At 37.2% G+C, this 25,343-nt stretch overlaps 1 protein-coding gene across 4 annotated transcripts in view; it reads right to left on the bottom strand.

The window, feature by feature from the left end:
* Positions 1–25,343, bottom strand: part of RNGTT (RNA guanylyltransferase and 5'-phosphatase) — a 242,429-nt gene that overhangs the window by 79,347 nt on the left and 137,739 nt on the right. For all 4 annotated transcript variants that reach the window (XR_015133147.1, XR_015133148.1, XM_086317774.1 and 1 more), the window contains one exon: positions 7,604–7,704. Coding sequence is in view for 2 of the 4 variants with exons in the window: in XM_086317774.1 (XP_086173900.1) it covers positions 7,604–7,704 (101 nt within the window). In the remaining 2 variants the exon portion in view is untranslated. The remainder of the gene's footprint in view (positions 1–7,603; positions 7,705–25,343) is intronic.

Here is a 25,343-nt window from a genome sequence, read left to right as displayed (position 1 = left end):
CACTATCAAAAATTTCTGTAAAAACTTTTCTGATTTTTGTTATGCTCTTGCTCTCCAGATAGTCAACAATTTATATAATTAATTATACAAATACATTGAAAACATATGCATTTTAAAAGGGAAAAATCAACAGAAATTGGAATCAAATAGGAAGTAATGCACATAGAAAACTGAATTCAGATAGTTCAGCAAACAACAGAACTACAGGACTGGCAAAAAGGGAATATGGACTTTTCACTTATGGATGAATATGGATGCCTTAACTGAAAACAACACAAACAATAACAAATAGAAAAATGCTTATCAAGTGCCACCTGTTCTAAAATAGTTTACATACATTAGTTCACTTAATCCTCAGCCAATTTCTATTTTGTGCTGCTACTGTTGTTCAGTCATCCGGTAGTGTCCAGTTCTCTGCGCCCCTACGGACTGCAGCACTCCAGGCCTCCCAGTCCCTCACCATCTCCTGGGGTTTGCTCAATGTGATTCAATGGAGAAGGGAATGGCAAGCTACTTCCGTATTCTTGCCTTGAGAACCCCATGAACAGCATGAAAAGGCAAAAAAGACAGGACACTGAAAGATGAACTCCACAGGTCAGTAGGTGCCCAATATGCTACAGGAGATTGGTGGAGAAATAAACCCAGAAAGAATGAAGAGACAGAGCTAAAGTAAAAACAATACCCAGCTGTGGATGTGACTGGTGATGGAAGTAAACTCCAATGCTATAAGAGCAATATTGCATAGGAACCTGGAATGCTGGGCCATGAAACAAGGAAAACTGAAAGTGGTCAAACAGGAGATGGCAAAAGTGAACATCGACATTTTAGGAATCAGTGAACTAAAATGAACTGGAATGGGTGAATCGAACTCAGATGACCATTATATCTACTACTGTGGGCAAGAATCCCTTAGAAGAAATGGAATAGCCATCATAGTCAACAAGAGTCCAAACTGCAGTACTTGGATCCAATTTCAAAAATGACAGAATGGTCTCTGTTTGTTTCCAAGGCAAACCATTCAATATCACAGTATGCCCCAACCAGTAATCCTGAAGAAGCTGAAGTTGAATGGTTCTATGAAGATCTACAAGACCTTCTAGAACTAACACACAAAAAAAGACGTCCTTTTCATTATAGGGGACTGGAATGCAAAAGTAGGAACTCAAGAGATACCTGGAGTAACGGGCAAATTTGGCCTTGGAGTACAAAACAAAGCAAGTCAAAAGCTAACAAGAGTTTTGGCAAGAGAACACACTGGTCATAGCAAACACCCTCTTCCAATACCACAAGAGAAGACTCTACACATAGACATCAACAGATGGTTGATACTGAAATCAGACTGATTATACTCTTTGCAGCCAGAGATGGAGAAGCTCTATACAGTCAGCAAAAACAAGACCAGGAGCTGACTGTGGCTCAGATCATGAACTCCTTATTGTCAAATTCAGACTTAAATTGAAGAAAGTAAGGAAAACCACTAGCCCATTCAGGTATGACCTAAATCAAATCCCTTACGAATATACAGTGGAAGTGACAAATAGACAAAGGGATTAGATCTGATAGACAGAGTGTCTGAAGAACTATGGATGGAGATTTCTGACACTGTACAGGATGCAATGATCAAGACCATCCCCAAGAAAAAGAAATGCAAAAAGGCAAAATGGTTGTCTGAGGAGACCTTACAAATAGCTGAGAAAAGAAGACCAGCTAAAAGCAGAGGAGAAAAGGAAAGACATACCTATTTGAATGCAGAGTTCCAAAGAATAGAAAGAAAAGATAAGAAAGCCTTCCTGAGTGATCAATGCAAAGAAATAGAGGGAAACAATAGAATGGGAAAGACTAGAGATCTCTTCAAGAAAATCAGAGATACCAAGGGAACATTTCATGCAAAGATGGGCACAATAAAGGACAGAAACGGTATGGGCCTAACAGAAGCAGAAAATATTAAGAAGAGGTGGCAACAATACACAGAACTGTACAAAAAAGATCTTCATGACCCAGATAACCATGATGGTGTGATCACTCACTTAGAGCCAGACATCCTGGAATGTGAAGTCAAGTGAGCTTATGAAGCATCACTATGAACAAAGCTAATGGAGGTGATGGAATTCCAGTTGAGATTATTTCAAACCCTAAAAGATGATGCTGTGAAAGTGCTGCACTCAATATGCCAGCAAATTTGGAAAACTCAGCAGTGGCCACAGGACTAGAAAAGGTCAGTTTTCATTCCAATCCCAAAGAAAGGCAATGCCAAAGTATGCTCAAACTACCACACAATCGCACTCATCTCACACACTAGCAAAGTAATGCTCAAAATTCTCCAAGCCAGGCTTCAACAGTATATGACTCGTGAACTTCCAGAGGTTCAAACCAGATTTAGAAAAGGCAGAGGAACCAGAGATCAAATTGCCAATATCCATTGGATCATTGAAACAGCAAGAGTTCCAGAAAAATATCTGTTTCTGTTTTATTGACTATGCCAAAGCCTTTGACTGCGTGGATCACAACAAACTGTGGAAAATTCTTCAAGAGATGAGAATACCAGACCACTTTACCTGCCTCCTAAGAAATCTGTATGCAGATATAGAAGCAATAGTTAGAACCAGACATGGAACAACAGACTGGATCCGAATTGGGAAAGGAGTACATCAAGGCTGTATATTATTATCCTGCTTATTTAACTTATATGCAGAGTATATCATGCAAAAAGCCAGGATGGATGAAGCACAAGCTGGAATCAAGATTGCTGGGAGAAATATCAATAACCTCAGATGTGCAGATGACACCACCCTTATGGCAAAGGAGGAACAGTGTTGAAAGCGAAGGAGAACTAAAGAGCCTCTTGATGAAAGTGAAAGAGGAGAGTGGAAAAGTTGGCTTAAAACTCAATATTCAGAAAACTAAGATCATGGCATCTGGTCCCATCACTTCATGGCAAATAGATGGGGAAACAGTAGAAACAGTGACAGACTTTATTTTCTTGGGCTCCAAAATCACTGCAGATGATGACTGCAGCCATGAAATTAAAAGACGCTTGCTCCTTGGAAGAAAAGTTATGACCAACCTAGACAGCATATTAAAAAGCAGAGACATTACTTTGCCAACAAAGGCCTATTTAGTCAAAGCTATGGTTTTTCCAATAGTCATGTATGGATCTGAGAGTTGGACCTTAAAGAAAGCTGAGCACCAAAGAATTGATGCTTTGTTTGTGGTGTCGGAGAAGACTCTTGAGAGTCCCTTGGACTGCAAGGAGATCCAACCAGTCCATCCTAAAGGAAATCAGTCCTGAATATTCATTGGAAGAACTGATGTTGAAGCTGAAACTCCAATACTTTGGCCACCTGATGCCAAGAATTGACTTATTCTTGGCATCAAGAATTGACTTATTCTTGGCATCAAGAATTGACTTATTGGAAAAGACCCTGATTCTGGGAAAGACTGAAGGCGGGAGGAGAAAGGGACAATAGAGGATGAGATGGTTGGAAGGCATCACCGACTCGATGGACATGAGTTTGAGTAAGCTCTGGAGCTGTTGATGGACAGGGAGCCTGGCATGCTGCAGTCCATGGGGTCGCAAAGTTTCAGACGTGACTGAGCGACTAAACTGACTGAAGTCCACTGCATCAATGAGGTGATTCCTCTTTAGTAAAATTTCTATTTTACTAACGAGGAATTTGAGGCACAGAAATAAAGAATATGCTCAAAGCATAGTTAATAAGATTTAAGCCGAGGCACCCTGGCTCTAGAATCTGTGTTCTAAACTATACTATACAAATAATAAGGTTATTTTGATCACTATAAGTCACTGACATTGTTGTACTCAAGTGTTTGCACTCTCCAAAATACAGACAACCTTTGTAACCCTAGCTTTTGACAATGACTATATTCTTTGGTTGTAGACACTCTCCAAAATACAGACAACCTTTGTAACCCTAGCTTTTGACAATGACTATATTCTTTGGTTGTAGATTATTTAAACCCACAATAATTTTAAAGCAATGCAATAGCTTTCAGATGAAAATCTGTACTGTATGTCAATACAATGTAAACTGCTAAGATGTACACAAGTTATTTTAGGCCAATCAACCAGTCCATTCTGAAGGAGATTAACCCTGGGATTTCTTTGGAAGGAATGATGCTAAAGCTGAAACTCCAGTACTTTGGCCACCTCATGCGAAGAGTTGACTCATTGGAAAAGACTCTGATGCTGGGAGGGATTGGGGGCAGGAGGAGAAAGGGACATCAGAGGATGAGACGGCTGGATGACATTACTGACTCAATGGATGAGAGTCTGGGTGAACTCCGGGAGTTGGTGATGGACAGGGAGGCCTGGCATGCTGCGATTCATGGGGTCGCAAAGAGTCGGACACGACTAAGCGACTGAACTGAACTGAACTGAAATCAACATTAACTTAATATGTTAAAATTTTCAGAAATGATACTGCTGCTGCTGCTGCTAAGTCACTTCAGTTGTGTCCGACTCTGTGTGACCCCAGAGACGTCAGCCCACGAGGCTCCCCTGTCCCTGGGATTCTCCAGGCAAGAACACTGGAGTGGGTTGCCATTTCCTTCTCCAATGCAGGAAAGTGAAAAGTGAGAGTGAAGTCGCTCAGTCTTGTCCGACTCTTAGCGACCCCATGGACTGCAGCCCACCAGGCTCCTCCGTCCATGGGATTTTCCAGGCAAGAGTACTGGAGTGGGTTGCCATTGCCTTCTCTAAGAACTGATACTACAAGAAGTGAAAAGACCAAATGTCTGCAAAAAAAAAAAAGAATCATTGCAGACATTTTCAAAGATTGGTATTTATATTATACCTGTCAAGACATTCCACTCCATACTTAACTTTGTAGAAATATTTAGGAGCAGAACAAAGAAAAGAAATTAGCTTGCCTTATGATATTTAAATACTTTAGTCCCACTTCACTAGTCAAATGTTATGATTCTTAGGATTCAGAGACATGGCTCCTCTCAAACTATTACAGGTGTATTTCCCATAATGCTCTCTGACATATAGCATCTAACATAAGCATTAGATACAAACTCATTTACTTTGTGAAAACTGCTATCATCCATAACATTCTCTCCATGGAAAAAACAGGATATTACTCCAGCTAACTGAATAATACATATTTAATATAATATTTATCACTTTATATTTCATATTATAATACTCCATTTTTGAAAACTGACACTGTTACATAAATAAATCATGTACCTACACCAATGTAACCTGCTTAATTCTATAAGAATAATCATCTTTAATGCTAACATTTTGGTATGTTTTAAAGAGGTACTAGAATAAGAGATAATTCATTTTTTTATAAGACATTCCAAATAGGTAAAATTAAATATATATATATTAAAACATACTAAGAATAGAAGCAAATGACAAACTACTAAATTATACTGTCATATTTAATTGCAATAGACAAATAAAGGAAAAAATTAATATCATTTTTAATACTTAGAAAAATGGTCATTCCACATGTAGCCTCATGTAGCTTTTAAGTGTTGCTAAGAAGTGCAATCTTAGAAAGCCAAACAAAATGATCTTTCAAAACTCAATGAAACAATCAACAAAATCACACAAAGGTTTATACTTCTTAACTAAATATTATAAATAGAGATTTAAGTAAAATAGAGGATTTAGTAATGAAGCAATTTCACAAATTTCACTTTATCTTTGAAGTCTTATTTCCAAAGAACCATATTCATTTGTGTCTTTTAAGGGAAAAAAAAGATGCATGCAGCCCCATCAGACTTAATCCTTCAACCATCACTGTTTAGAAGAGAGGTGGTATTCTCCAAGGCACTTCCAGAAAGACATACAAGCATCATCTTGCATGACTACTGATTTGGAGGTTCTAAAGAGAACTGGCAACCCAGAATACCTGTACACCCAACACTTCATCAGGAAGAATAATAGTCTTGAGCTTACTACTCAGCAATATTTATCCAAAGATAGTGTTATTTTATATAGATGGAGGGGGTAGAATGTGTTTGGGGGCAGTTTCCAGAAAACATTAACAATATTTATTCATCTTATTAGTAATTAAGTGTTATAACAACATTGTATTGAGAATACTGGTTAATAATTAATAAATGGTTAACTGATATTAATATCAATGCATAGCTAAGATAAGTATCAATAAATAGTAAACTAAAGATTATTCTTCCTGACAGATATCCAGCATACAGATATCCTAGATTACGAATATTATTTCTTTTATTTAATCTTCTACATTATTCTATACAATATATATATTTTATCCAATTCTATTGTCAAAAGTTATCAATCTATCTTTGAATTAAACCAGATCAGTAGAGAGTAAAAATACCTAAACAACACTATTTGAGGTCCCAGATTGCTGTTCTGGCTAAACTGTACTTTGTTATTAAGTGACAAACTCTTATTTAAGGACATAAAATATTAACTACTCTATGTTTTAGAAACTGATATATAACTTAATAAACTCTCTCTTTTTAGTTAGGATTCATCACCCTACACAGTATTGTTATTTGAAAACATATAATCTCTTAAGAGACTTAATCTTCTGGAATCTGTAGTCACATAACTCATCATCTACCCATCGTTCCATTAGCTACAAAAAAACAAACCTGTGGTTTATCTTTGGCAAATAAAAAGTGCATGCATTTCATGGCATGCACTGGTACATTTTTAAGCTTTCTGCCAATGTTATCTTATATATTTTCTCTTTAGGATTTCCTTGATTTAACATTTCTTATTTTGTTATTATGCATTTACTTACATAAGATGCCATAAAAAATTGTGGAACAAGGTAAAATAAAACAAGGCTTTGGAAAAACAGTGAAAATATTTATTAATACTAAAGCATGTTTCTTTTTTTTTATTCTAACGTAGCAACCAATGATGGAGGAGGAAATGGCAACCCACTCCAGTATTCCTGCCTGGGAAACCCCATAGACGGAGGATCCTGGGGTTGCAAGAGTCAGACATGACTTAACAACTAACAACAACAACAACTAACCAATGAAGTCACGTATGAAGATTAACCAATACATGACATTAACACTTAATAGACATTATGAAAATTTTTAATGAAATTCTACAATTAAAACTCTACCCCAATAAAGTATAAATAAGTTTTTGCCATGCAAATGCAAACATGAAGCAGTTTCCTTCAAAGGAAAAATGGCTTGTTTTAAAATGTTCAATAATAATAATAATATCTTATATTTATAATTCACTTGACTGGATTATTTTCAAGTAAAATCTATTTTCACTTTTACATTTTAATGAAGTTCATTGTGTTTAGAAATAACTTTTTTTAAGACTAAAATTGGTCAATTTTAAAGGATGCTACAAAATGTGAGCTGTAATATATCAAAGAAATAATCTGGGAAAATGAGATAGATTTATAGTATACATATATAAAGTATACTGGAAAAGTATTTTACTTTATTTTGAAGGTATATGTAAAATATCAGATAAACAGTGAAGCTTTATATAATACAAACTTTTATATGCACATCTGTTTTCATAACTTTTGGGTAAGTACCTAGGAATAGTAAAAGTATTATTACATATAAAAATGATGGGGAATCAAATGTGCATACTTACCCTTCTCCTCCCATTCTTGTTATTTTTAGGCGAAAATCCACAGAATTAAGACTGGGAGGCTTCCATTTCAAAATATCATCACATCGACCAGGTTTGTATTTCTAAAGTGATGACAATGAGGATAATAGTTAATAAGAAGATAAAAATTATACATCTGATACACTAAATATAATAACAATTACTTTTTATTAAGCAAAATCACGTCTTCTTTTACTATAATCTTTGTTATCGTCAACTGATGAGTGAAGTTAGGTATCAGCACTCATGAGTTAGATGGGAAGATCCCTTGGAGAAGGGCATGGCAATCCACTCCAGTATTCTTGCCTGGAGAATTCCATGGACAGAGGAGCCTGGCAGGCTAAAGTCCATAGGGTCACAAAGAGTAAAGCAACTTAGCATGCACACACGCTATTCATTAGATATCCAACATGTTACGGATAACCTTTCTCTCTTCCCTGCCAAAACACATAGATACATGTTCGTAAAAGTTTTGAAAAATAATGACACATAGATATTTGTTTGTGAAAGTTTCGAAAAATAATGAAACCTATTATTCCCTACTATTCACTACAACTTAAAGGAAGTTTGGTCATTTAAAAATAATTGTGCCTATTTAGTTCTTTGGTCCACTTGTTGATTGGGTTGTTCATTTTTCTGGTATTGAGCCTCATGAGCTATTTGTATATCTTAGAGATTAATTCTTTGTCAGTTGTTTCATTTGTTATTATTTTCTTCCATTCTGAAGGCTGCCTTTTTACCTTGCTTACAGTTTCCTTCACTGTGCAAAAGTTTTTACGTTTAATTAGGTCCCACTTGTTTATTTCTGTGTTTATTTCCATTACTCTGGCAGGTGGGTCATAGAGGATCTTGCTGTGATTTATGTCAGAGAGTGTTCTGCCTATGTTTTCCTCTGAGAGTTTTATAGTTTCTAGTCTTACATTTAGATATTTAATCCATCTGAGTTTACTTTTGTGTATGGTGTTAGAAAGTGTTCTAGTTTCGTTTTTTTACATGTGGTTGACCAGTTTCCCCAGCACCACTTATTAAAGAGGTTGTCTTTTCTCCATTGTATATTTTTGCCTACCTTGTCAAAGATAAGGTGTCCATAGGTACATGGATTTATCTCTGGGCTTTCTATTTTGTTCCACTGATCTATATTTCTGTCTCTGTGCCAGTACCATACTGCCTTGATGACTGTAGCTTTGTAGTATAGTCTGAACTTAGGTAGGTTGATTCCTCCAGTTCCATTCTTCTTTCTTAAGATTGCTTTGGCTATTCAAGGTTTGTGGGGTTCCCATACAAATTGTGAAATTATTTGTTCTACCTCAGTGAAAAATACCACTGGTAGCTTGATAGGGATTGCACTGAATCTATAGATGGCTTTGGGCAGTATACTCATTTTCACTATATTGATTCTTCCAATCCATGAACATGGTACATTTCTCCATCTATTTGTGTCATCTTTGATTTCTTTCGTCAGTGTTTTATAGTTTTCTATATATAGGTCTTTTGTTTCTTTAGGTAGATTTATTCCTAAGTATTTTATTCTTTTCATTGCAATAGTGAATGGGATTGCTTTCTCTGTTTTTTCCACTGTTAGTGTATAGGAATGCAAGGGATTTCTGTAAATTAATTTTATATCCTGCAACTTTACTATATTCATTGATTAGCTCTAGTAATTTTCTGATGGTATCCTTAGGGTTTTCTATGTAGAGGATCATGTCATCTGCAAACAGTGAGAGTTTTACTTCTTCTTTTCCAATATGGATTCCTTTTATTTCTTTTCTTTCTCTGATTGCTGTGGCTAGGACTTCCAAAACTATGTTGAACAGTAGTGGTGAGAGGGGGCACCCTTGTCTTGTTCTGATTTTAGAGGAAATACTTTCAATTTTTCACCATTGAGGATGTTTGCTATCAGTTTATCTGCTGCTGCTGCTGCTAAGTCACTTCAGTCGTATCCAACTCTTAGCGACCCCATGGACTGTAGCCCACCAGGCTGCTCCATCCATGGCATTTTCCAGGCAAGAGAACTGGAGTGGGGTGCCATTGACTTTTCCAATTAGCTGTCTATATGGCTTTTATTTTGTTGAGCTATGTTCCTTCTATGCTTTCTGGAGAGGTTTTTTGATTTTTTATCATAAATGGGTATTGAATTTTGTCAAAGGCTTTCTCTGCATCAACTGAGATAATCATATGGCTTTTATCTTTCAATTTGTTAATATGGTGTATCACACCAATCATATTGATTGATTTGCAAATATTAAAGAATCCTTGCATCCCTGGAATAAAGCCCACTTGGTCATGATGTATGATCTTTTTAATATGTTACTGGATTCTGTTTGCTAGAATTTTGTTGAGGATTTTTGCATCTATGTTCATCAGTGATATTGGCTGTAGTTTTCTTTTTTTTATGGCATCTTTGTTTGGTCTTGGTATTAGGGTGATGGTGGCCTTATAGAATGAATTTGGGAGTTTACCTTCCTTTCCAATTTTCTGGAAGAGTTTGAGTAGGATGGATGTTAGCTCTTCTCTAAATTTTTGGTAGAATTCACCTATGAAGCCATCCTGGGCTTTTGTTTGTTGGAAGATTTTTTTATTACAGCTTCAATTTCCATGCTTGTGATGGGTCTGTTAAGATTTTCTGTTTCTTCCTGGTTCAGTTTTGGAAGGTTATACTTTTCTAAGACATTTTTCCAAAGAAGACATATAGATGGCTAATAAACACATGAAAAGATGCTCAACATCACTCATTATTAGATAAATGAATATCAAAACCACAATAAGGTATCAACTCATGCCGCTTAGAATGGTTGCCATCAAAAAGTCTACAAACAATAAATGCTGGAGAAGGTGTGGAGGAAAAGGAACCCTTTTACACTGTTGGTGGGAATGCAAACTGGTACAGCCACCGTATGGAGAACAGTGTAGAGATTCCTTAAGAAAACTGGAAACAGAACTGCCATATGACCCAGCAATCCCACTGCTGGGCATATACACCGAGGAAACCAGAAATGAAAGAGACACATGTACCCCAATGTTTACTACAGCACTGTTTACAATAGCCAGGACATGGAAATAACTCAGATGTCCATCAGCAGACAAATGGATAAGGAAGCTCTGGTACATATACACAACAGAATATTACTCAGCTATTAATAAAGAATGCATTTGAATCAGTTCTAATGAAGTGGATGAAACTGGAGCCTATTATACAGAGCTCCACCAAAAACACCAAAACAGTATATTAAAGCATATATATGGAATTTAGAAAGACAGCAACAATAATCCTATATGCAAGGCAGCAAAAGAGACACAGATGTAAAGAACAGACTTTTGGACTATGTGGGAGAAGGCGAAGGTGGAATGATTTGCGAGAATAGCATTGAAACATGTATATTACCATGTAAAATAGGTGACCAGTGCAACTTTGATGCATGAAGCAGGGCACTCAAAGTCGGTGCTCTGGAACAACCCAGAGGCATGCAGTGGGGATGAAGGTGGGAGGGGGGTTCAGGATGGGGCTACACAGGTGCACCCGTGGTTGATTTATGCTGATGTATGGCAAAAACCACAATACTGTGAGGTAATTATTCTTCAATTATAATAAATAAATTAATTTTAAAATAAAAATAATTGTGCCTCTTTATTCAGCTTTACTGTAGGATGATTCAATCACAATGAATAAAATTAACTAATGAATTTGACAAATGGATATAATCATGTAAGCATCACTAGAATCACAATATACAGCATTTCAATCAACCATCCAAAAGCTTTCTCTTGACATCTGCAGTCAGTTCCCTGTCACCGACTCTCCAGCAATAGTGACCTTCTTTCTATGACTACAGTTGTGCCTTTTCTGAAATCCATGAGAAATTCATAACACAACATTTTGCTATACATTGGCGTACATATTAGTAGCTTGCTCCTTTTTATTAAACTGAGCAGGATTCCATTCTACATATATACCACAAAATTCACATTTATAAGTAGATGGACATCTGGGTTGTTCCTATTTTTAGGCTATCATGAGTGATACTGGTCCGAACATTGGTGTGGACATGTGCTTTCATAACTTTTGAGCAAATATCTACCTAGGAGTTGAATGGCTCTGTCTAACGGTAAAAGTATGCTTAACTTTATAAGAAACTGTCAAATTGTTCTCCAAAGTGGCAGTGACTTCGTCCATTCACAGCTGTAACATCAATTCAGTTCAGTTCAGTCACTCAGTTGTGTCCGACTCTGTGCAAGCCCATGAATCGCAGCACACCAGGCCTCCCTGTCCATCACCAACTCCCAGAGTTCACTCAAACTCATGTCCATCAAGTCGGTGATGCCATCCAGCCATCTCATCCTCTGTCATTCCCTTCTTTGCCTGCCACCAATCCTTCCCAGCATCAGGGTCTTTTCCAATGAGTCAACACTTCGCATGAGGTGGTCAAAGTATTGGAGCTTCAGCATCAGCATCACTCCTTCCAATGAATACCCAGGACTGATCTCCTTTAGAATGGACTGGTTGGATCTCCTTGCAGTCCAAGGGACTCTGAAGAGTCTTCTCCAACACCACAGTTCAAAAGCATCAACTCTTCAGCACTCAGCTTTCTTCACAGTCCAACTTTCACATCCATACATGACCACTGGAAAAACCATAGCCTTGACTAGACGGACCTTTATTGGCAAAGTAATGTCTCTACTTTTCAATATGCTATCTAGGTTGGTTACAACTTTGCTTCCAAGGAGTAAGCGTCTTTTAATTTCATGGCTGCAATCACCACCTGCAGTGATTTTGGAGCCCAGAAAAACAAAGTCTGACACTGTTTCCACATCTATTTGCCATGAAGTGATGGGACCAGATGCCATGATCTTCCTTTTCTGAATGTTGAGCTTTAAGCCAATTTTTTCACTCTCCTCTTTCACTTTCATCCAGAGGCTTTTTAGTGCCTCTTCACTTTCTGCCATAAGGGTGGTGTCATCTGCATATCTGAGGTTATTGATATTTCTCCCAGCAATCTTGATTCCAGCTTGTGCTTCTTCCAGCCCAGTGTTTCTCATGATGTATTCTGCATATAAGTTAAATAAGCAGGGTGATAATATACAGCCTTGACCTACTCCTTTTCCTATTTGGAACCAGTCTGTTGTTCCATGTCCAGTTCTAACTGTAGCTTCCTGACCTGCATATAGGTTTCTCAAGAGGCAAGTCAGGTGGTCTGGTATTTCCATCTCTTTCAGAATTTTCCACAGTTTATTGTGATCCACACAGTCAAAGGCTTTGGGACAGTCAATAAAGCAGAAATAGATGTTTTTCTGGAACTCTCTTGCTTTTTTGATGATCCAGCAGATGTTGGCAATTTGATCTCTGGTTCCTCTGCCTTTTCTAAAACCAGCTTGAACATCTGGAAGTTCACGGTTCACATATTGCTGAAGCCTGGCTTGGAGAATTTTGAGCATTACTTTCCTAGCGTGTGATATGAGTGCAATTGTGTGGTAGTTTGAGCATTCTTTGGCATTGCCTTTCTTTGGGATTGGAATGAAAACTGACCTTTTCCAGTCCTGTGGCCACTGCTGAGTTTTCCAAATTTGCTGGCATATTGAGTGCAACACTTTCACAGCATCATCTTTCAGGATTTGAAAGAGCTCAACTGGAATTCCATCACCTCCACTAGCTTTGTTCGTAGTGATGCTTTCTAAGGCCCACTTGACTTCATATTCGAGGATGTCTGGCTCTAGGTGAGTGATCACACCATCATGATTATCTGGGTCATGAAGATCTTTTTGTACAGTTCTTCTGTGTATTCTTGCCACCTCTTCTTAATATCTTCTGCTTCTGTTAGGTCCATACCATTTCTGTCCTTTATCAAGCCCATCTTTGCATGAAATGTTCCCCTGATATCTCTAATTTTCTTGAAGAGATCTCTAGTCGTTTCCATTTTGTTGTTTCCATTTCTTTGCATTGATCACTGAGGAAGGCTTTCTTATCTCTCCTTGCTATTCTTTGGAACTCTGCATTCAGATGCTTATATCTTTCCTTTTCTCCTTTGCTTTTTGCTTCTCTTTTTTTCATAGCTATTTGTAAGGCTTCCTCAGACAGCCATTTTGCTTTTTTGCATTTCTTTTCCATGGAGATGATCTTGATCCCTGTCTCCTGTACAATGTCACGAATCTCTGTCCATAGTTCATCAGGTACTCTATCAGATCTAGTCCGTTAAATCTATTTCTCACTTCTACTGTATAATCATAAGGGATTTAATTTAGCTGTAACATATGAGAGATCAATTTCCTCTGCATCTAACCCAGAACTAGGTATTGCTGTTCTTTTTAATTCTAAAATTTTCATTCTAAAGTACATCTCATAATTCTGATTTGCATTTCTCTAATGACAAAAGATGCTGAAGATCTTTTAATTTGTTTATTTGTTGTTATCTGTGTATCTTCTTTGGTGAGGTACCTGTTCAAAATTTTACCCTTGTTTTTACTGGGTTATCTCCTTATAATGGACCTGTATGAGTTGTTTATATATTCTGGATAAATAGCCTTGTTTGGATAGATGTTCTGCAAATATTTTCTACCAGTTTTTGTCTTGCCTTTTCATTTTCTTAACAAAATATATATCTTTTGACTATATTTTAATGAACTCAAAATCATCTATTTTTTTCCTGCTTTACTGAGGTATGATTGAGAAATACAAAACTTAAGGTCTACAACATGGTGTTTTGATACATGTTTACACTGTGAAATGATTACCACAATCAAGCTAATAAACATATCCTTCATCTCAGTTACTTCTTTGTGTGTAAAACCATTTAAGATTTATTCCCTTAGGAAATTTCAAGTATATTTTATTGTTAACCACAGGTACCATGCTATACATTAGGTCTCCAGAACTTACTCATCTTATAACTGAAAGTTTCTATCCTTTGATTAATATCTCCGTTCATCCCCTACCCACAGCTTCCAGTAACTACCATTCCACACTCTGACTTGACTTTTTTTTGTTTTAAAGATTCCATATATAATGAGAGCTTATTTCACTTAGCATAATGTACTCCAGGTTCATCCATGTTGTCACAATTGGCTGAAGTTCCTTCTTTGTTAAGTCTGAATAACATTCCATTGTACATGTATACCATTATTTTCTTTATCCATTCATCCTCTGACAGACAAGTTATTCCCACATTTTGGCTACTGTGAATATTGCTGCAGTAAAGATGGAAATGCAAGTACCTCTTCAGGATGTTGATTTTCTTTCTTTTGAATACATATCCAAAGTTGGGACTGCTAAATGACATGGCAGCTCTATTACTAATTTTTTGAGGAAACTGCATGCTATTTTTCATAAGAGCTGTATCAATTTACATTTCTACCAACAGTACAGAAGGGTTCCCCTTCCTTCACTTTCTCACCAGCATGTTATCTTTTCACTTTGTGATAATGGCCACCCTAACTGGTGTTAGGTAATATACCACTGTGCTTTAGACTTGCATTTACCTGATGATTAGTGATGCTGAGCATCTTTTCATAATTATCAATTTAAACTTTTAAAATTTGTGCTTTTTGTGCCCTTTTTAAGGAATCTTTACCTATCCTAAGGTTACTGAAATTTTCCACTACATTTTCTTACAGAAGTTTTATTGTTTTCTTATTTTTATGATCCATTTGAGGTTAATTTATTTATGTGGTGTGAAATAAGGGACTATTCACTATTTGACAGATGGATATCAAAGTGATATAGCACCATTTGTTAAAAGACTATCCTTCCCTCACTGAATTGCCCTGGCATCTTTGCCAAAAATAAATTGCTTATGGATATAGATGTATTTCGATTCTTGCTAATCTGTTGCATTGATAAGTACACCTTTCTTCCTGATTATACCATATTGTCTTGATTACTATAGCTCTATATTAAGTATTAAAACAAGAGTACACAGGTCCTCAAAGTTTGTTCTTCTTTTTCCAAAGTCTCTTAGCTAATGCAGATGTGTATTTCCACATATATTTTAAAATTACCTGGTCAATCTCAATGAAAATAAGTTTATTAGGATTTTAAGCAAGAATACAATGAATCAACAGATCAATTAAGGGGAAAAAATCTTAACAATACTGAATCTTTCAATTCACAAACACTGCCAATCTCTTTAGTTACGTCTTCTAAATTTCTCTCAGTAGTGTTTTGTAGTTTTTGGTATACAGGTCTTGCACAATTTTTGTTAAATTTATTCCTTTTAATAATATTTTGATGGTATTATCAATACAAAAGATCAGTTGTTTCTATACAACAGCAATGAACAATCCAAGAAGGAAACTAAGAAATCAATTCCATTTACATCAAAAAGAAAAAAAAATACCTAGGACAAGTCAACATTCATGGCAGCATTATTCAAAATTGCCAAAAGGTGGAAACAACCTAGGTTTCCATCAACATAAAAATAGACAAAGTGCACTATATACATACAATGGAGTATCACTCAGTAACAAAATAAGAAAGAATTTTTGATACATGCTACAAAATGAATGAACCTCAAAAACTATGCTAAGTGAAATAAGCCAGACACAAAAGGACAAAAACCGCATGATTCTACCTACATGAACTACCCAGACAAAGGACTGAGCGAATACCACAGGAGAGCTAGCCGGCAGCGGACCAGGCCATCCCCCACCAGAGGCAGGGAGGCAGGCAGGTGACAGCCAGAGCTGGAGGGAGAGGGGAAAACTTGGCCCCAGAGACAGTATCCTCTACCAAACTGCGAGCAGGCTCCCAGGTGCTAACCAAGTCTTCCTGGGATCCTGGACGGTTGACATCCGCCAGGAGGTTCGCAGCCAGAAATCAGCTCCCCAGAGGAGACGCAGGGCACACCTGAGACAGCGTTCCCGCTGCACATCCAGGAAACCGAGCAGCTGGGACCTGGGAGGTGATAAGACACATCACACCTGGGGAGAGTGCACTCGCCAAACACCTGGTTGCCTGAGCTGCTCAGACCTGGGAAGGGCACAAGATGCAGGCCCAACTGCGTCTGCACCTTTGTGGAGTACCTGAGAACCTGAACCTGAGCCGCTTAGACTTGGGAAGTACACGCAACCCAGGGCCCACCTTAGACAGTTCCCCTGCCAAGAGCAACCTGGAGCCTGAGCAGTGTAGACTGGGAAAGCACACACGCCCTGAGCGGGGGCAAACCCAGTGTGGCCCAGACACTGCGAGCACTCCCCACACAAGCCAGCGATATTTGTTTGCAGCGTTCCTCCCTCCCCACAGCAAAATTGAACAAGTGAGCCTAAATAAATGACCACCTTTGCCCCCTTGTGCAAGGGCAGAATTTAGATACTGAAGAGACTTGCAAACAGAGTAAGCCAAAATAAACAAAGAAGAGGGAACGGCTTTGGAAGTATTAGCTGCAACAGATTAAAACCCTGTAGTTAGCATTGGCTACATTGAAAGGGACCTATAGACCTTGAGTAGAAGTATAAGCTGGAACAAGGAACTATCTAAAACTGAACTGACTGCACACTGCCCTCAACAGCTCCAGAGAAATTCCTAGATATATTTTACTCTTATCATTTTTTAATTTTTTTGACTTTTTAAAATGTTATGTTATTACTCCTTTACTTTCATATTTAAAATCTACTATTACCTTGCAAAAAAAAGACCCTATTTTTAAAGGAAATTTCATATCATTTTTTTTATAACTTTTGAGATTTTGTTTTTTAATATTGTATTTTTGAGAGTCTAACCTCTATTCTAGATTTTTAATCTTTGCTTTTTGGTATTTGTTATCAATTCTGTACCTTTAAGAATCCAATCTTCAGTACCCATTTTTACTTAGGAGTGCGAATACTGGCTTGATTGGTCTCTCCCCTTTTGACTCTCCTTTTTCTCCCCCAGGTCACCTCTACCTCCTCTCTCCCCCTTCTCTTCTCTACTTGGTGAATCTCTTTAGGTGTTCCAGGCTGTGGAGAACACTTAGGGAACTGATCACAAGTTATACTGGTCTCTGTCCTTTTGACTCCCTATCCTCTCCTCCTGGTCACCTCTATCTCCTTCCTCCCTCTTCTCTTCTCTATGGAACTCCATGAACCTCTCTGAGTGTTCCAGACTGTGGAGAGCAAATAGGGAATTGATTACTGGCTAGACTGCTCTCTCCCCTATGGATTCCCCCTCTTCTCACAGTCACCTCTATCTCCCTCCTCCCTCTTCTCTTCTCCATGTAACTCTGTGAACCTCTCTGGGTGTCCCCCAGTGTGCAGAATCTTTTCACCATTAACCTAGATGTTTTATCATCAGTGCCGTATGGGTGGAGAAGTCTTGAGGCTACTGTAAGAATAAGACTGAAAGCCAGAGGCAGGAGGCTTAAATCCAAAACTAGAGAACAGAAAACTCCTGACTCCAGGGAACAACAAGAGCTCATCCAAAAGCCTCCATACCTACACTGAAACCAAGTTCCACCCAAGATCCAACAAGTTTCAGAGCAAGACATACCAAGCTAATTCTCCAACAACACAGGAACAAAACCCTGAGGACAAAAATACAGGCAACCCAAAGTCACACCAAACCCATAGACACCTCAAAACTCACTAGTGGACACTTCATTGCACTCCAGAGAGAAGAGATCCAGCTCCACCCACCAGAACACCAATGCAAGCTTCCCTAACCAGGAAACCTTGACAAGAAACTGATCCACCCCACCCACAGGGAGGAACCTCCACAATAAAGAGGAACCACAAACTTCCAGCATACAGAAAGGCCAGCCCAAACACAGCAATCTAAACAAGATGAAAAGGCAGAGAAATATTCAGCAGGTAAAGAAACATGATAAAAGCCCACCAAACCAAACAAAAGAGGAGGAGATAGGGCGTCTACCTGAAAAAGAATTCAGAATAATGATAGCAAAAATGATCCAAAATCTTGAAAACAAAATGGATTTACAGATAAACAGTCTGAAGACAAGGATTGAGAAGATGCAAGAAATGTTTAACAAGGACCTAGAAGAAATAAAAAAGAGTCCATCAATAATGAATAATCCAATAACTGAGATCAAAAGCACTCTGGAGGGACCCAACAGTAGAATACCTGAGGCAGAAGATAGGATAAGTGAGGTGGAAGACAGAATGGTGGAAATAAATGAAGCAGAGAGGAAACAAGAAAAAAGAATCAAAAGAAATGAGGACAACCTCAGAGACCTCTGGGACAATGTTAAACGCCCCAATATTTGAATCATAGGAGTCCCAGAAGAAGAAGACAAAAAGAAAGGCCATGAGAAAATACTTGAGGAGGTTAATAGTTGAAAACTTCCCTAAAATGGGGAAGGAAATAATCACCCAAGTCCAAGAAACCCAGAGAGTCCCAAACAGGATAAACCCAAGGTAAAACACCCCAAGACACATATTAATCAAATTAACAAAGATCAAACATGAAGAACAAATATTAAAAGCAGCAAGGGAAAAACAACAAGTAACTCACAAGGGGATCCCCATAAGGATAACAGCTGATCTTTCAACGAAACTCTTCAGGCCAGAAGGGAATGGCAGGATATACTTAAAGTGATGAAAGAGAAAAACCTACAACCCAGATTACTGTACCCAGCAAGAAGCTCATTCAAATATGAAGGAGAAATCAAAAGCTTTTCAGACAAGCAAAAGCTGAGAGAATTCAGCACCACCAAACCAGCTCTTTAACAAATGCTAAAGGATCTTCTCTAGGCAGGAAACACAGAAAAGATTTATAAACTCGAACCCAAAATAACAAAGTAAATGGCAATGGGATCATACTTATCAATAATTACCTTAAATGTAAATGGGTTGAATGCTCCAACCAAAAGACAAAGACTGGCTAAATGGATACAAAAATAAGACCCCTATATATGCTGTCTACAAGAGAACCACTTCAAACCTAGGGACACATACAGACTGAAAGTGAAGGGCTGGAAAAAGATATTCCACACAAATAGAGACCAAAGTAAAGCAGGATAGCAATACTCGTATCAGATAAAATAGACTTTGAAGTAAAGGCCGTGAAAAGAGACAAAGAAGGACACTACATAATGATCAAAGGATCAACCCAAGAAGATATAACAGTTATAAATATATACGCACCCAACATACGAGCACTGTAATATATAAGGCAAATACTAACAAGTATGAAAGGGGAAATTAACAATAACACAATAATAGTGGAGGACTTTAATACCCCACTCACACCTATGGATAGATCAACTAAACAGAAAATTAGCAAGGAAACACAAACTTTAAATGATACAATGGACCAGTTAGACCTAGTTGATACTGATAGGACATTTCACCCTAAAACAATGAATTTCACCTTTTTCTCAAGTGCACAAGGAACCTTCTCTAGGACAGATCACATCCTGGGCCATAAATCTAGCCTTGGTAAATTCAAAAAAATTGAAATCATCTCAAACATCTTTTCTGATCACAATGTGGTATAAGATTAGATGTCAACTACAGGAAAAAAACTATCAAAAATACAAACATGGAGGCTAAACAACATACTTCTGAATAACCCACAAATCACAGAAGCAATCAAAAAAGAAATCAAAATATGCATAGAAACAAATGAAAATGAAAACACAACCCAAAAGCTATGGGATTCAGTAAAAGCGGTGCTAAGGCGAAGGTTCATAGCAATACAAGCCTACCTCAAGAAACAGGAGAGAGATCAAATAAATAACCTAACTCTACACCTAAAGCAACTAGAAAAAGAAGAAATTAAGGACCCCAGGGTTAGCAGAAGGAAAGAAATCATAAAAATTAGGGCAGAAATAAATGCAAAAGAAACAAAGGCGATCAGAGCCAAAATCAACAAAGCTAAAAACTGGTTTTTTGAGAAGATAAAACAGACAAATCATTAGCAAGACTCATAAAAAAAAAAAAGGCAGGGGGAGAATCAAATCAACAAAATTAGAAATGAAAAGGAAGAAATCAGAACAGACAACACAGAAATACAAAGGATCATAAGAGACTACTATCAGCAGCTTTATGCCAATAAAATGGTCAACTTGGAAGAACTGGACAAATTCTTAGAAAAGTATAACCTTCCAAAACTGAACCAGGAAGAAATAGAAAATTTTAACAGACCCATCACAAGCACAGGAATTGAAACTGTAATCAGAAATCTTTCAACAAACAAAAGCCCAGGACCAGATGGCTTCACAGCTGAATTCTACCAAAAATTTAGAGAAGAGCTAACACCTATCCTACTCAAACTCTTCCAGAAAACTGTAGAGGAAGGTAAACTTCTAAATTCATTCTATGAGGCCACCATCACCCTAATACCAAGACCAGACAAAGATGCCACAGAAGAAGAAAACTATAGGCCAATACCTCTGATGAACATAGACACAAAAAATCCTTAACAAAATTCTAGCAAACAGAATCCAACAAAATATTAAAAAGATCATACATCATGACCAAGTGGGCTTTATCCAGGGATGCAAGAATTCTTCAGTATTTGCAAATCAATCAATGTGATACACGAACAAATGTGTACCCATTTGTTGTAACAATGTGATACATTAACAAATTGAAAGTAAAAGCCATATTATCTCAATAGATGCAGAGAAAGCCTTTGAAAAAATTCAATATCCATTTATGATAAAAACCCTCCAAAAAGCAGGCATAGAAGGAACATACCTCAACATAATAAAAGCCATATATGATAAACCCACAGCAAACATTATCCTCAGTGGTGAAAAACTGAAAGCATTTCCCCCAAAGTCAGGAACAAGACAAGGGTGCCCACTCTCACCCCTACTATTCAACATAGTTTTGGATGTTTTAGCCACAGCAGTCAGAGAAGAAAAAGAAATAAAAGGAATCCATATTGGAAAAGACGACGTAAAACTCACTGTTTGCAGATGACGTGATCCTCTATATAGAAACTACTATAACAGAACACTACTAGAGCTAATCAATGAATATAGTAAAGTTGCAGGATATAAAATTAACACACAGAAATCCCTTGCATTCCTACATACTAACAATGAGAAACCAGAAAGAGAAAATCAAGGAAACAATTCCATTCACCATTGCAATGAAAAGAATAAAATACTTAGGAATAAATCTACCTAAAGAAACAAAAGACCTATATATAGAAAACTATAAAACACTGATGAAAGAAATCAAAAATGACACAAAGAGATAGAGAAATATATCATGTTCAGGGATTGAAAGAATCATTATAGTGAAAATGAGTATGCTACTCAAAGCAATCATTCAATGCAATCCCTATAAGCTACCAAAGGTATTTTTCAGAAAACTAGAACAAGTAATTTCACAATTTGTATGGAAATACAAAAAACCTCAAATAGCCAAAGCAATCTTGAGAAAGAAGAATGGAACTGGAGGAATCAACCTGCCTGACTTCAGGCTATACGACAAATCAACAGTCATCAAGACAGTATGGTACTGGCACAAAGACAGACATATAGATCAATGGAACAAAATAGAAAGCCCAGAGATAAATCCACTCACCTATGGACACCTTATCTTTGACAAAGGAGGCAAGACTATACAACGGAGAAAAGACGCTCTCTTTAACAAGTGGTGCTGGGAGAACTGGTCAACCACTTGTAAAAGAATGAAATTAGAACACTTTAATAAACTCAAGATGGATCAAAGATCTAAACGTAAGACCAGAAACCATAAAACTCCTAGAGGAAAACATAGGCAAAGCATTCTCTGATGTAAATCATAGCAGGATCCTCTATGACCCACCTCCCAGGGTAATGGAAGTAAAAGCAAAAATAAACAAATGGGACCTAATTAAAATCAAAAGCTTTTGCACAATAAAGGAAACTATAAGCAAGGTGAGAAGACAGCCTTCAGAATGGGAGAAAATAACAGCAAATGAAGCAACTGACAAAGAATTAATCTCAAAAATATACAAGGAGCTCCTGCAGCTCAACTCCAGAAAAATAAATGACCCAGTCAAAAAGTGGGCCAAAGAACTAAAGCGACATTTATCCAAAGAAGACATACAGATGGCTAACAAACACATGAAAAGATGCTCAGCATCACTCATTATCAGAGAAATGCAAATCAAAACCACCATGAGGTACCATCTTACACCAGTCAGAATGGCTGCTATCCAAAAATTTACAAACAATAAATGCTGGAGAGGGTGTGGAGAAAGGGAACCCTCTTACACTGTTGGTGGGAATGCAAACTAGTACAGCCACTATAGAGAATAGTGTGGAGATTCCTTAAAAAACTGGAAATATAATTGCCTTATGACCCAGCAATCCCACTTCTGGGCATACACACCAAGGAAACCAGAATTGAAAGAGATACATATACCCCAATGTTCATCGCAGCACTGTTTACAACAGCCAGGACATGGAAGCAACCTAGATGTCCACTGGCAGATGAATGGATAAAGAAGCTGTGGTACACATACACAATGGAATATTATTCAGCTATTAAAAAGAATGCATTTGAATCCATTCTAATGAGGTGGATGAAACTGGAGCCTATTATACAGAGCGAAGTAAGTCAGAAAGAAAAACACCAATACAGTATTATTAACACATATAAACAAAATTTAGAAAGATGGTAACGATAACCCTATATGCGAGACAGCGGAAGAGACACAGACGTAATGAACAGACTTTTAGACTCTGTGGGAGAAGGCGAGGGTGGGATGATTTGAGAGAATAGCATTAAAACATGTATATTATCATATGTGAAACAGATCGCCAGTCCAGGTTCAATGCATGAAACAGGGTGCTCAGAGCTGGTGCACTGGGATGACCCTGAGGGATGTGATGGGGAAGGTAGTGGGAGGAAGGGTCAGGATGGAGAACACATGTATACCCATGGCTGATTCATGTCAATGTATGGCAAAAACCACTACAATATTGTAAAGTAATTAGCCTCCAATTAAAAAAAAATAAATAAATATCCACAGTAGGCAAATTCACAGGGACAGGAAGTAGATCTGAGGCACCAGGAGTAGTGGGTGGAGGCAGTAGGGGAGGAGGGATGGTTGGACTGGGCAGAAGTAGAGTTATTGCATAATGGTTATAAAACTTCTGTTTGCAGTGACATAAAAGTTGTGGAAATGGTTGAAAAATACTATCCATGTAATTACAGACTACAGAATAGGGGGGAAAATGTTTTAAATGTATTCTAGGAACAAAGTAAAAGGAAAAAATCTTTCACTTGGGTGGTTATGTACTTAAAGAGGAATGAACACTGTAAGCTTCAAATAATGAGTAATATTCACTAACACAGACTTACAGCAGAAAGTAAATAGGAGCAAAACACTCAGGTAGAAAAATACAGACTCCCCTGAAGGAGAGGAAAGTATGTCAATTCAGTGAGGCCATATTATGAGAAAGATAGGAAGGGAAAACTGCTAAGTGTTCTCACTACTAATATTTTTTAGAAATACAAGTCAAATTGAATTCTAAGAGATTTTTAGAAATTTAAAAAATGCAAAAACCCTAGTCATAGGATCACTTATTTGAAACAGAAGTCCATATAATAACAAATTTAGTGTATCAAGTTTTGCTAAAGAAAGACAATCACTGGAGTTGATAGAAAAAACATCTTCTTTGTAGTAAATTTAAGAACATAATACACGCTATTTTCCTAAGTCTTGTATTTAAACCTGAACAAATATAAAATCAAATATACAAGATTTCAGTGGAAGTTTTCATTCATTCATTTGCCCTGAGGCTCATTCATGTAACACATATCCTTCAGGATGATCACAGATAAATCTCTTTATACTTACTGAATATAATGTTAAAATTGCTAAATTTTCCAGTTATGATCCCATTAATATAACTAATTTTAAAAATTTAGTCTGTTTTCTAATAAAGTCTATCTGACAGAAACATTACAGACCTTTTAGTAGTAAGAGTAGTTTCATATAGTGGTGAAGGGTGAAAAAGGAGGGGCAGAAAAGAGTGTCAGCATCCCACACCAACCCCACTTACAACCTCTGCTGAGGGAATGTCATATTTACAAACCAACCATCATTTAGTTCTGTTCCTTATTTATTCATATGACTAGTATGAGAACACTTACAAACCAATACCAATCTAAGTTCTCAAATCTAGGAAATGTTAAAGCTAGGATTATACAGCTTTAAAATACTTCTTGCTTGCTAAGTCACTTCAGTCGTGTCCAACTCTTTGCAACCGTATGGACTGCAGCCCGCCAGGCTCCTCTGTCCATGGGATTCTCCAGGCAAGAATACTGGAGTGGGTTGCCACGCCCTTCTCCAGGAGATCTTCCCGACCCAGGAATCAAACCTGTGTCTATTATGTCTCCTGCACTGGCAGGCAGATTCTTTACCATTAGCGCCACCTGGAAAATCCCAAAATATTTTATAATAGGTATCTAATAACTAATTCTAAAAATAATTTTAACATAATGCTAACTGTAAAAAGATATAAGGATCCTTTACATTTTTCTCTCTGGAAACCATCCAGTGGAGAATAGATATACTAGCTCTTCCATTTTTACAAAGCAATAATTCAGAAACGTTAGCCATTCCTCATCTGACTCTATACCAAACCATTTATGTTAATCTGAAATACTAGATGTAACATGACTGAGAATTTCAAAGCAGTTTTATGAAAGTTAATGAAATGCCTGAAAAAAATTTTTAGAAAACTATATATTTAAAACATTGCAGTTCTCAATTACTGAAAATAAATGCAAAAGCAAAACAATTTCCATGAGTAAAATGTATTTAAATTTCTATTAGAATATAAATTCTACT

Source organism: Bos grunniens, chromosome 9 (assembly GCF_055505025.1).
Source record: "Bos grunniens cultivar Pamir isolate PY7600 chromosome 9, Bosgru_T2T1.0, whole genome shotgun sequence".
NCBI classification, from domain to species: Eukaryota; Metazoa; Chordata; class Mammalia; order Artiodactyla; family Bovidae; genus Bos; species Bos grunniens.
Note: the sequence above shows the minus strand (reverse complement) of the source record. Positions and strands in the feature narration are given on the sequence as shown.